Source organism: Chionomys nivalis, chromosome 1, assembly GCF_950005125.1.
Source record: "Chionomys nivalis chromosome 1, mChiNiv1.1, whole genome shotgun sequence".
Classification (NCBI taxonomy): Eukaryota; Metazoa; Chordata; class Mammalia; order Rodentia; family Cricetidae; genus Chionomys; species Chionomys nivalis.
In genome coordinates this window covers 161,672,829-161,685,886 of record NC_080086.1, presented here as the reverse complement: position 1 = coordinate 161,685,886, position 13,058 = coordinate 161,672,829, and the positions used below count along the sequence as shown (strand labels likewise).

Sequence of the window (13,058 nt, the reverse complement as noted above, 5' to 3'; positions counted from 1 at the left end):
CACTTTCATAAAGTCAATTTTATCTACTTCTTCATGATTAAGGCGTTCATGTCCTCCTGTTCAGAGGTCGCTGGGTTCTGGTGGTTTCATATAGTTTTTCAGATTGTTAGGTGAATTCTTGCATTGGCGCCTGCCCATCTCTTTCTCTGAATGCTCCCCTATGGATCTTCTTTTACCGGATCAGGTCTCCTTGCCTACTGATGTACCTTCCCAGTGATGGCTCTCTGCAGTGATAGCTCTCCTGGTGCTCCAGTGATGTCTCTCCTTGCTTGTTGCAGGCAGGCCAGTGAAACAAAGGAAGTCTCCTCTGCCTACTTGCCCTGAGGATTTGCCCCCAGTGCCAGACAGACTGAGCTGGATGGTGTTATGTGCCCAAAGAGGAAAGGGGGCAGAAGGAAGAAGGGTTCTGGATGCAAGCTGGGTGGGACAAGAAGAGAGAGGCAGTATGCGGGGTATAGAGCCCCTGCAGGGAGCCCAGGGAGTATAGGGAGGGGGATGAGGAACTTCAGAGTTCCCTGTCCAGGGCTGCTTCTGCCGCCACTGGTCACAAACTCACCCCACTGCTGTCTTTCCTGGTGCCGAGATCAGATCTCCGTGCAGGTTGGGTAGTTCGTAAACAAAGCGCCTACCTTGGTTTGTGCAGGCAGGCCAGTGAAACAAAGGAAGTCTCGCCTGCCTACTTGCCCTGAGGATTTGCCCCCAGCGCCAGACAGACTGAGCTGGACGGTGTTATGTGCCCAAAGAGGAAAGGGGACAGAAGGAAGAAGGGTTCTGGATGCAAGCTGGGTGGGACAAGAAGAGAGAGGCAGTATGGGGGGGTAGAGCCCCTGCAGGGAGCCCGGGGAGTATAGGGTGGGGGATGAGGAACTTCAAAGTTCCCTGTCCAGGGCTGCTTCCGCCGCCGCTGGTCACAAACTCACCCCACTGCTGTCTCTCCTGGTGCCAAGATCAGATCTCCGTGCAGGTTGAGTAGTTCGTAAACAAAGCACCTACCTTGGTTGGTGCAGGCAGGCCAGTGACACAAAGGAAGTCTCGCCTGCCTACTTACCCTGAGGATTTGCCCCCAGCGCCAGACAGACTGAGCTGGATGGTGTTATGTGCCCAAAGCGGAAAGGGGGCAGAAGGAAGAAGGGTTCTGGATGCAAGCTGGGTGGGACAAGAAGAGAGAGGCAGTATGCAGGGTGTAGTGCCCCTGCAGGGAGCCCAGGGAGTATAGGGAGGGGGATGAGGAACTTCAGAGTTCCCTGTCCAGGGCTGCTTCCGCCGCCGCTGGTCACAAACTCACCCCACTGTTGTCTCTCCTGGTGCCGAGATCAGATCTCCCGCACTGCTGTCTCTCCTGGTGCCGAGATCAGATCTCTCGACATACATTCATTTTAAGGACATACACAAACACACATACACACACATACACACACACACAGAGAGAGAGAGAGAGAGAGAGAGAGAGAGAGAGAGAGAGAATTTTAAATAAATATAAAATAATATGATTTCCTTTGGCTTTTCAAACATCCTCAGTACTATTTATCCTTTCTCTCTCCCTTTTGTCTTTGTTCATAGTTTATTTTATAACTTCTCATATGCTAGGGTAGTTGTGTCCTAGGCACATCCAATGATGCTGTGGCCCAATTCTGAATGTTTATGAGCTATTTGTCTTTCATCTTTCCTCCTCACTCCTGCAGCCAGCTTATGCCTTCTCAGTGTGTGCGTGCCAGGATGCTTCAGAGCATCAAGATACATCATTAGAAAGGGAGTATAAAAGGAACTCAAGGCATACACACATATATGCATGCTTATACACAATCACACATACACACAGATACACATATACACACAGAAAAAACACACATATGCACACATACACTGACACCCATGCATACGCTTGCATACACACACATGCATACTGGCAGCAATACTAGAGAAGGAGTGGGCATTACTGAACTTTCAACATTAAGAATATTTCCACAACTACCTTCCAAACCTACCTGTAATTTGCTTCTCTCTGTTGCCTTGACATAACAGAAACTGTATTATTCTGCTCTGCTCCCCCACAGATGGTCAGCACTAATTTAACTCAGTGAAATAATAATAGCAACAATAATAATAGTACTGCTGACAGCAAAAGAGAACATGACATTGTGGGGAAGAAGAGGGAACTTAGAGAAGGTTAGATTAACTGGGAATGTGGATCTGACTAAAACACATTAAGCACACATATTTTCCAAATTTTCAAAGAAGAAGTAAGAATTACAACTAAAAGAAGAAGTGTCCAGTAGGTTAGTAGGTAATTTGATATGTGATGTATCAGGGAAAGTGGAGTGGGTGTGGGGGTGGGACAGTCATGGAGGTACAAAGGCTTTAGGAGATAACTCTTGGCTGGGGTGCTTTGTGTCTTTAGATGAACTACCCACCCATGTGTCAGAACAATTGTTTATTTCAGTTTTTCTTCTGCAGAGGATCGATGCTCACTTTTGAAAGGAGGTTCTCTGATGTCACCATGAGGCCATGCCCCACCTTGGGGAGAGAGAGGTCCTAGAGCCTTCAGCTCTCACTGATCATTCTCATGTAGGGTTAGTATGGATGAAGCCACTGCCTCATCTTGCTATGGCCACCAGGCTCCTTTCATGCATGGTCCTTTGTTTCTTGAGAGCAGGTGAGTTTCCCAAAAATAAAGAATCTGCAGTTTCGGACAATGCTTGTTATGTTTGTAATTGAATTCTTTATTCTCTACTCCTTTCTGTTTCTTTTCAGAATCAACAAATACTGGGGTCATCCAAATACCCAGGCATAAGGTGACAAAGATGGGACAAGAAGCAACTTTGAGATGTGAACCAATTTCAGGACACCGTGGTGTTTACTGGTATAGGCAGACGACTGTGCAGGGACTGGAATTTCTGATTTCCTTTAGTAACCAGGCTCCTATAGATGAAACAGGGATGCCCAAAGAACGATTCTCAGCTCAGATGCCTAATGAGAAGCTCTCCACTCTGAAGATTCAGACCACACAACCCCAGGACTCAGCTGTGTATCTCTGTGCCAGCAGCTTAGACACAGAGCTACAGAATCATATCCGGCTGGGTCAGAAACCATGCTTCCCCTTCCCTGTCTATCTCCCAGAAACAGTTTTCAGCAGTGATCCTGGGGTCTTCTCAGAACAGGAAGGATGTGGGTTTAATGTCTTCTCTGTGCCTAGAGAAGACATTCTCCTGTAGAAAAGTATGTATGTGGAGAAAGGTATATGTGTGGGGGAGTAGTGAGCAGGCAGAATTGGTTCTTGGGGTTCCTCACGTTTTCCACAGGGGTGAGTGAGTCTAAGATTAAGAGTATGTGTCCTTCATTGGGTCCTTCATGAAGACTGAGTAGTCAGGCAGGCACAGGAGGAATGATCATCTCCTGTTGTTTTTCATTATAGCTTTACCATTTTTGTTCCCTCTCCTTAAAAGCACCCAGTTACCTTAATGGCTTCCAGTATTGATGGGATACTTTCACTTGGTATCATGTCCTCACCTGTTCACCTCTTTCGAATCCTCACATTTTATGGCCATAATGGCACTTGGCTCAAGTCCCTATAAAATAGCTTTATATATAGTATATGATATATATAATTATACATTACATGTTTAATGTTTTTATAATTGTCAAAAGTTTATGATGTATGAATGCATCCAACAAACTCAACTAAAATAGAAAATATGTTGACAAAGTAACATACAATTTCCTATGCATGCATGACTTTACATACTTCCACACATCCTCCACAGCTACAGTGCTGACGGACAAGAGTTAAGGACCTAATAGGGTATTTGTGTCATGCAAAGAGGTGCAGAAGAGACACTTTTTTTTCTAGTTAAGAAACAGATGACATTTGAATTTCTTCTGTTGAGAATTCTCTGTTCAGTTCAGTGCCCCATTTTTTTAATTGGGTTAATTAGCATTTTAAAGTCTAGTTTCTTGAGTTCTTTATATATTTTGGAGATCAGACCTTTGTCTGTTGCAGGGTTGATCAAGATCTTCTCCCAGTCAGTGGGTTGCCTTTTTGTCTTAGTGACAGTGTCCTTTGCTTTACAGAAGCTTCTCAGTTTCAGGAGGTCCCATTTATTCAATGTTGCCCTTAATGTCTGTGCTGCTGGGGATATACGTAGGAAGTGATCTCCTGTGCCCATATGTTGTAGAGTACTTCCCACTTTCTCTTCTATCAGGTTCAGTGTGTTCAGACTGATATTGAGGTCTTTAATCCATTTGGACTTGAGTTTTGTGCATGGCGATAGATATGAATCTATTTTCATTCTTCTACAGGTTGACAACTAGTTCTGCCAGCACTGTTTGTTGAAGATGCTTTCTTTCTTCGATTGAATACTTTTAGTTCCTTTATCAAAAATCAGATGTTCATAGGCTATAAGGGAATGCAAATTAAAACAACTTTGAGATACCATCTTACACTTGTCTGTTGAGGGAGCTGCGGGCCTCTTCCCACAGCCCGGCTCCCGCATGGTTAACTTTATACCCGAAATAATAACACACGCATTGTATTCTTTTAAACACTGCTTGGCCCATTAGCTCTAACCCTTACTGGCTAATTCTCATATCCCGATCAACCCATCTCTAATAATCTGTGTAGCATCAGTCTTACCAGGAAAGATTCAGCATGTCTGACCTGGCGGCTTGCTTCATTGCTTCTGGCTCTGAGAGGAGCTGCCCTGCATCTGAGCTCACTTCCTCTTCCTCCCAGCATTCTATTCTGTCTACTCCAACCACCTAAGGGATGGCCTATCAAATGGGCCAAGGCAGTTTGTTTATTGACAAATAACCTTCCTCCATCATTATGTTAAAGTTAAAGCCTTCCTTTTTTTTTTTTTTTAAACAGAAAAAGGGGAAATGATGGAGGGGGCAATGGATGGGAGGAGGAGAAGGGAAATGGGAAACGGGGAGGAGGTGGAAATTTTAATTAAAAAATAATTAAATAAATAAAAAAGAAAAGAAACAGATGACAGAAAATGGTGTTCCTTGAGTATATGTATGAAAACACACATACTTCTCTTAGACTGTGGAGTTAATAAAGAAAGAGAGAAATCCTATCTAGAGATGGCAGTTTGGAACTGCTGCAGTCACAGCATCAGAGAAATGCACAATAAAAGAAAGGAACATGGTAGGACAATAGAAGAAATCCAAAGCAAAATGGTCACATTTACTTATTCACTGGGAGAGACAGGTAAGATAAACTGTCAAAAGAGAATATTCTGCAAAAATTCTTTGCAAAATAATATAAGGAATATGATCTTATTTAAGAAAAGAACAAATTCCCATCATAGTCTTGACCTCTTTGCTCATATACACACTCCTCCCACTCTTTGACTGGACTTTGAGAGCTCAACCCAGTGCTCGGCTGTGGATCCCTGCCTCTGATTCCATCAGTTGCTGGATGAAGGTTTTATGATGACGTTTAGGATAGTCATCAAGCTGATTACAGGGCAAGGCCAGGTCAGGTACCCTCTCCACTATTGCTTCGGGTATTTGTTAGGGGTCATTCTTGTTGATTCCTGGGAATTTCTCTAGTGCCAGGTTTCTTGCTAGCCCCATAACTACCCCCTCAAACTACTCCCTAAATCAAGATATCTCTTTCCCTCCTCTCCATCTGCAGTTTACCTGAGCTAATGGTAGCCAACAACTCCAGCCCGATAGGGAAGGAACCAGCATAGGACCAAAGTAGGCCCTCTGAATGAGAATTATATGGTTAGGGAAGACTGTGGGGCCATTGGCAGTGGGACCAGGATTTAGTTCTACTGTTTGTGCTGGCTTTTTGGAACCCATTTTCTTTGGAGAGATACCTTGCTCATATAGTAGCGAGGGCCTTGGTTCTTCCTCAAAGCAATGTAATAAACTTTGTTGAATTTCCATGGGAAAGTTTACCCTCTCTGAGGAGTGGATGGGGGATGAGTTGGGGGGAAGGTGAAGGGAATGGGAGGAGGGGAGAGAATGGGAATTGGGATTGGTATGTAAAATGAGAAAAAATAATTTGTTTTTAAAAAATAAAGAAAAATTTTAAAAATGTAAAAAAAAAGAAAAGAGCAAATCAATAAATCAATATAGGTACTAGTTGAAGTTTATAGCCACTTTCTTAAGGAAGGAGAAAATTACACAAAACATTTCTAGTTAGCATGAGAAGGTGAAAAAACAGAGGCAGGGCAAAGAAACCATCAGTCTTATCTTAATCTATTTTCTTTTCTTCTTAAATTTGAAGCACTATTTACCATGACATTTAAATGTAAAAGTAACAAAATATTCATGCAGTATAAAAGGAAAAACAATTTTACTTTTTAGAAAGAGATAGTTGATAAACTAATATGTTGGAAAAGTTAAATTCCTAATAACCTACATGCTTTTGGGCCAAATGTGGGCATCATAGTGAGAACTGAAAGTTTAAATACCATTTAAAGAACTAGTACAAAGAGTTCTAGAATTACATCTCCTGTATTATTCTCAGAGCCTCAAAGTGGTCTCATTCTTCATGAAGAAAGATCATTACAATTGAAAATCCAGACATGAAGTTAGAATAGTAAATGTTTGATCAGGCCTTTCGGTGAAAGGTAAAAAACATATATTAGCAGAGAGAAACAAAAATTTCTTTCTGTGTCCTCTATGTTTGTGAAATGCTACTGTATAGAAGGAAAATCACATTCTTAGGGCCTGGGAAGCTGGCTCAGCAGTGAATAAGATGTATTGCTCTTAAAGAGGATCCAAATTTTGTTCCAACCACCCATGTCCTGCAGCTCACGACTGTCTATAATTTCAACTCTAGAGTATTTAAGACAAATTTATGGCCTCCAAGGGAATTTACACATTTAATGCATACACACACACACACACACGTTTCAAATTAAAAATAAATCTTTGAAAAGAAAGACAAAGAACCATGTGCTCAGAATCCTGTTTACAACATTCAAGCAGAAAGCACTTGGATTTATTGTGTGTGTTAGAGCTGAGCCCTACTACAACTAGAAACCTGTTTTTCCAGGGAATAATGCAATCTTGGGGTTCACAGTGTGATCAAACTCCCTGCAGCAGTGCACATTCATAACATGAAAAAGAAGACAAGGTATCATGTCTTCTTGATGTGAATATTATACTGACTGGGAAGTACAAAAAAATAGCAGGAAGTAAATAGTATGTTTAAATATGCCACCTACTACAGACAGAAGGGTGGGATTGGAGTTGCCAGAGGAAGAGTCTTGAAACTCTAAATTAGTTGTTCAGAGAAGAACTCAACAATGAAGTGGCCTTTGAAACTGCAATACTTAGACACCAAGAGACTTGCAGAGATCAGGGGGAAGAGAATTGAAGCCAGAGGTAAAAGTGGAGACACTCAGCTCTTGGATGAGAGCCTGGGAGATGTGTCCACACTGAAAGCCTGCAGGACTTGGAGGACACTGGCGCTTATTTCTTTGTTTGATGCTAAAACACTGTGGCTATTCATGTTCTTCAAATGTAGGCAACATCCCTCTGTCCTTCCAACTCCAGAAGCATTCACAGAACTCTGTCTCCACGCTTGCTTCACTAAGAAGCTGGAAATCTCTTGATTTCATTCTTGAAATGCATAAGCACCAAAGAAAACGTGGTTGATCACATTTAGGTTTTGAGAAACTCCTCAGTTTCCTAACGTCAGAGACAAAATTTGCATTCTGATATTTTATTTTGTTTTTGAGTTTATGGTACCCTGCTGGACTGAAAGGAAAAGTTTATGACACTGAGTGTCAGCCTACATCTTTAAATCCCTTCTTATAATCATATTGGGGATACTTCATGATGGAAGTAAAAACAATGAATCATAAACTATTCACTGTTGGTTCATAGGGTTCTCAGCGATGAGGACAGAAATAGGGTCAACAGGTACTCCAGGTTACATTTGTATAGCTTGTGTAAATTTCCAAATATCTTAGTAATTCCCATGGTTGACTGGATTAACCAGGTTCTTTCTCAGAGATTAAGGCTAACCTTCCTACCTAGAACAGGTATGAATTTTTAAATTTGAAGCCTGGATAACAGTATCTCCAGGTGCATTTCAGCCAATCCAGAGCATTTTTAGAGCAACCTCAGTTGTAGAAATATAGCTGTGTGGCTAATGAGTAAAAAGACATTAGCCTGGATCCAATAGTTCTTTGTAAATGTTTAGACTCAGGAATTCCCTCCCTTCTGTTGTCCATATTTTGAAAATTACCCTGAAATTCATTAAAGTAATTTTTATTTTCCCTAGCTTCATCAGATTTAGTACTTCAAATTATCATCCAATTCATTTCCTACTTTTTTTAGATAAAATGGAAAATATATAGTGACCTCAACTTCCAGTTTTTCCAAACTTTTCAAATCTCATTTTTCTATTCCAATTGTGAAGGTTTGAAATTTTAGACCATGTGCACTCTATTATTCTTTTTCTTTATATAAGTGGGGATATTCAATTTTTCTCACAAAACCATGAACACATTCCTTACCTATAACTTGCCATTACCTTCTTTAGAATAATAAGCACAATGGGAAATTGATTTCTCAAATACTTATATTTTGAGCTTAAGTTTTCACTTAAAATTACAGGTAGAGGACACATGCAGAGTGTTCTTTCTTTTGTTATACTGTGTAAGTCCTGACCATAATGTGTAGCAAGTTGTCCATTTATTCTTCTACTTTTTAATCTTGCAATAACAACTGAAAATAGCAGCTACTTAGCAAACCAGGCTCTCAATGTGTGAATTGTTTGACTCCAAAGCACAGTCAGTGAGAGTTTAATTAAGTACTTTGACATTTGAGAATATGAACACTCGGTATTACCTCCTACCACATAACACTGTTCCTTTTATAGTCTTGCTACCTTGGACATTTTATTTTTCTTCTTTCATTTATTCAGTTGTCTAAGCATTAGGAGATATGATTGACAGATAAAAATGATACATGTTTGATCTTTTCAGGGAATGCTTTGATGTATGCACATTTATGTTACTACTTAAAGCTAAATAACATATTCATCATTTAGTTCCACTTTTCTTCCTTTCATTTTTTTTGTGTGATAACAGTTTTTAAGAACAGTGTTCTTACCAATTTTCAAGCATGTAGTATCATATGATTCATCGCAGTCACCATGTTATACAACAGATTTCCAGAGCTTTCAAGCATACTTCCAATCACCATTTTCTCTTTTGATTAAGTCTAAAATATGTCTCAGTGTTCCAAATAATAGATATTATTAGACGGTTAAATGGCAGGGAGGGCTACAACAAAAGGCAGCTTCTTGGAGGAAGTAGCAACGAGAGTTTTCAGGTCTTTTCATTCCCCATAATATATAAAAGCTACAATTTGAATCCAATATGAATAAATCAAAGACGACTACTCTTTTAAACAGCTGGCCTTTTCTGACCCAGGATGTCTAGAATTTATATGTCTAACATGACAGAGGAAATTCTATATGAATCTGGAAAAAATATAGCTCTGGGAATGAAAAGAAGCTGTGTACTGAAGGCTAGAAGAACCACAGGGTCCTTTGTGGGATGAAGGGGATGAGGGGCCAGTGCCTTATTTCCTCATACTGACATTAGACCTTGTATATTGCTTTTAATTAATAAATTTCCCTCCTCAAAATAACTATGATGTGAAACACGTCTTTAAAACCAGAACCCAAGATGTATGTCAACTATGAAGGTATCTCCTAGAAAATACTACCACTCACTGCCACATCTAGAACAGATTTAAGAATGATTCACCTGTGAATAACACAGTTTCTAGAAAATTTATTCATATATGGCTGTAAGTGCCTACAACCAGGAATATAAAACATAATGACGAATGAGCTCTGAGCTACCCTGCAAGAAACTAGAAAGCAAGATGGAAAGTCCCAGATAAACACAAGACAGATAAACCATGAAATCGCCCAGAGAAGCAGTAAATGATACAGGAAATAAATTTCTGCTTCACACCTGGTATATCTGAGACAGATTTCCCTACCAGCAGGAAGCTGAGCACACATACTATTGCAATGAGCAATGATCCTGCCCTCGTGAGTCACAGGCAGGTCTTCCTATAAGGGACCAGGGACTGTCAGAACTCCCACCTCTCAAGGAGTAGAGGTAGGCTTAAAACTTTGAACAGAGAAATGCCTTCCTGTTCTGGCCCTTCCATGGGTCTTAGACTCCTTCACCGTGTAATCTTCTGTCTTCTTGGAGCAGGTGAGTCCCGAGCAGGAAGGAAATCATTGGATAAGACTGTCATGTCCTCACTTCTGAGCCCTGCATTTCATGATGTCTAATTGGTGTCCACCTTGACTCACTTAAGGCTTTACTTTTCTTCTCTGCAGCTTGTGTGGATGCGATGGTCATGCAGAACCCAAGATACAAGGTTGCCAGGGTTGGAAAACCAGTGAATCTGAGCTGCTTTCAGAATCTGAATCATGATGCCATGTACTGGTACCAACAGAAACCAAACCAAGCACCAAAGCTTCTGCTCTACTACTATGATACGACACTGAACAGGGAGGCGGACACTTCTGAAAACTTCCAATCCAACCAGCCCAACACTTCTTTCTGCTCTCTTGGCATCCGCTCTGCAGACCTAGGGGATTCTTCCATGTACCTCTGTGCTAGCAGCAGAGACACAGGGCTACAACATCACCAAGCCTCTGTGCATAAACCTTTCTCTTTCCCAGACCCAAGCCTTTCATTTAGAACAACCCCTCCCTTCTTACAACAGTAGGAAGTGGGTTTATGGCTGTCATTTCTCATCCACAGACAGTAGTTGACTATAAACCAACAAAACCATTGGCAGTTATGTCAAAAGAAGAATAGTGGTTACGTAGTGCCCAATATTCAGTTTGTGATATTTTCTTATGATCTCCAATTCTTTCTTCTTCAGTGGAAAAATAGAAAATAGTCCAACTATTTTCTTTAAATCTAAGTTGGATTCTTAGCATGATCCTGTTATATGAGGGATGATAAAGAGCTAATGCTATAAACAGACATTTAGAAATTTTGTTGTATTTTGTATTCTATAAGAATTCATACAATTTTCAGTCCAGTCACCAAACAACTACTTGTCTAATGGGAAAGGGAAATTAACAGTTCCTCAAGATGAAAATCTCTCAGAAAAAAAGTCATCTCAGAGGAAAATATCCATATATTGATCTGTTCATACTTGCATAAGAGGTGCTGTTGACATGACTAAATGGAAATCATTAGTAGGTTAAGAAATTATACCGAGAAAAGAATGTGTTTGTGGCTAAAGCCCTCACAGTCATCTGTATATAAGTAGATGATCATGCCACCAAAGTAGACAAAAGCTCAGGAAACTGTTCCAAAGGAAAATTACAGAGTAAGGACAACTACAGATGAGAGATCCTTAACCACTTGTGCAAGCTAAACAAGATCGGAACAGTAAATATTGTAACCTTATAAACAGTTGCATATAAACATATATTTTATATTATAATTAGCATCATTGGTGATAACAGTGTTCTGAAGAAAAATAGAAACTATAAAGTAATAGGCTAATCATAAAACATCCACTCCCTGGGCACCTCTGTGCTTGATTTAAAATTGCCTTTTGTTCATTAAAAGTTCAGAAATGTTTCACTGTTTCCATTTTTTTGGTATGATTTCTCACATTCTATTACCTCATGTGGACTCACAACTCATAACTAAAAAAAATCTATGTCCTATAGAAATACATGATACAATATAAGGGCCAAGGATTTTGTGTAAGAAGGGCACTAGAACATAGGAAGTATGCTTTATGCTTCATGCGCAGTATTCTCCTTGGTTTTCTCCTGCATCCAAAAAGAAGAAGGAAGAGGAGGAGGGAAGAGAAGGGGAAGGAGAAGAAGAAGATCAATCTGAAATGTCTTCTCTTACTAATTGAAGTTCAAAGAGAGTCAGTATGATGTACAATAAGTTGATCACTAGTCTGACATTTGAAATAGTGTTTCATTGGATTCAATTCACTGTTATTATCATGTTTAATTAAAAGTGACAAATGAGTTAGACAAGCAGATAAAGAAAACTCAAGGGTGCCGACAGCTAAGGGCTGGCTATTAGAGGTAGAAAAGCAGAAAGTCAGATGGTGCAGATGATACCAGGAAAATAAAAAGCAGCAATTTCTCTGGAGAAAGATAAGGCTGAGTGTATTTCCCAGTATGGGGCACAAGTCTGAGCTCCGATGGTTCTTTCTGTCCTGTGACTACAGAACTTGTGAACAGCTTTGGAAAACTCTGGTATCATTTTCTTCATTGTCAACTTGACTGGATTACGAAATATCTAGGTGAATTAGAAATAGCCGGGTGATTAAGAAATACCTGGGTGTGACTGCGGTGTTTTCATAGATGATTTGGCTATATGGGCTCTGACTCAGTCAGTGACTGGGTTAAGCCAGGGATGGATTCAAATCCTGAATAGGATGTGTGGAGTGGTGAGCTGTGAGTGACAGGTCTGGCGGGAGGATCTGGGTTAAAGGAGATGTGTCCTTCGGGGTTGTGTCTGAATGTGGTCCCTCTCATATGACTGACTCCCTTCTGATACCTGTCCATCAGGATGGAATATCCTCTCTGTCTATTTCCTGAATGATGAGGTTTAAGCTGCACTTGTCCTGGGGTGGTTCTTTTCTAACTGTGAGCTAAATAAATAATTCCTCCCTTACACTCTTTATGACAGATAAGTTGGTCACAGTTAGCAGAAGCAACTAATGCACGTTGCCTGAGAAAAGTAGGAATTTTGACCATTGAGAAGCCTGGTATGGGGTCGAGTGGCTGTCAATATAACATTTTGGCTACAGCTTTTTTTTTTTCTTTTTTGTTTTATTTTTTTATTGGGCTTTAAAAAATCTTTTCATTGAAAATGGATTTTTTTCATATAATATATTCTGATCACAGCTTCCCATTTCGCTATGCCTCTCAGTTTCTCCCTACTTCTCCTCCCATCTGGAACCATACTTTTTCCGTCTCTCTTTAGAAAATAAACAGGCATTGAAGAATAATAACAAAATAAAATATAAAACAAACAAATCAAAAGAAACAGGCATTGAAAAAATAATAA

The 13,058-nt window shown here is 40.3% G+C and overlaps 1 gene segment (V, D, J or C); it reads left to right on the top strand.

Moving 5' to 3' along the window:
- The first annotated feature begins 10,156 nt into the window (after positions 1–10,156).
- Positions 10,157–10,728, top strand: LOC130888376 (T cell receptor beta variable 28-like). The segment is given in 2 exon segments: positions 10,157–10,205; positions 10,334–10,728. Coding segments are annotated over 2 exon segments (444 nt in total).
- Positions 10,729–13,058: the final 2,330 nt, after the last annotated feature.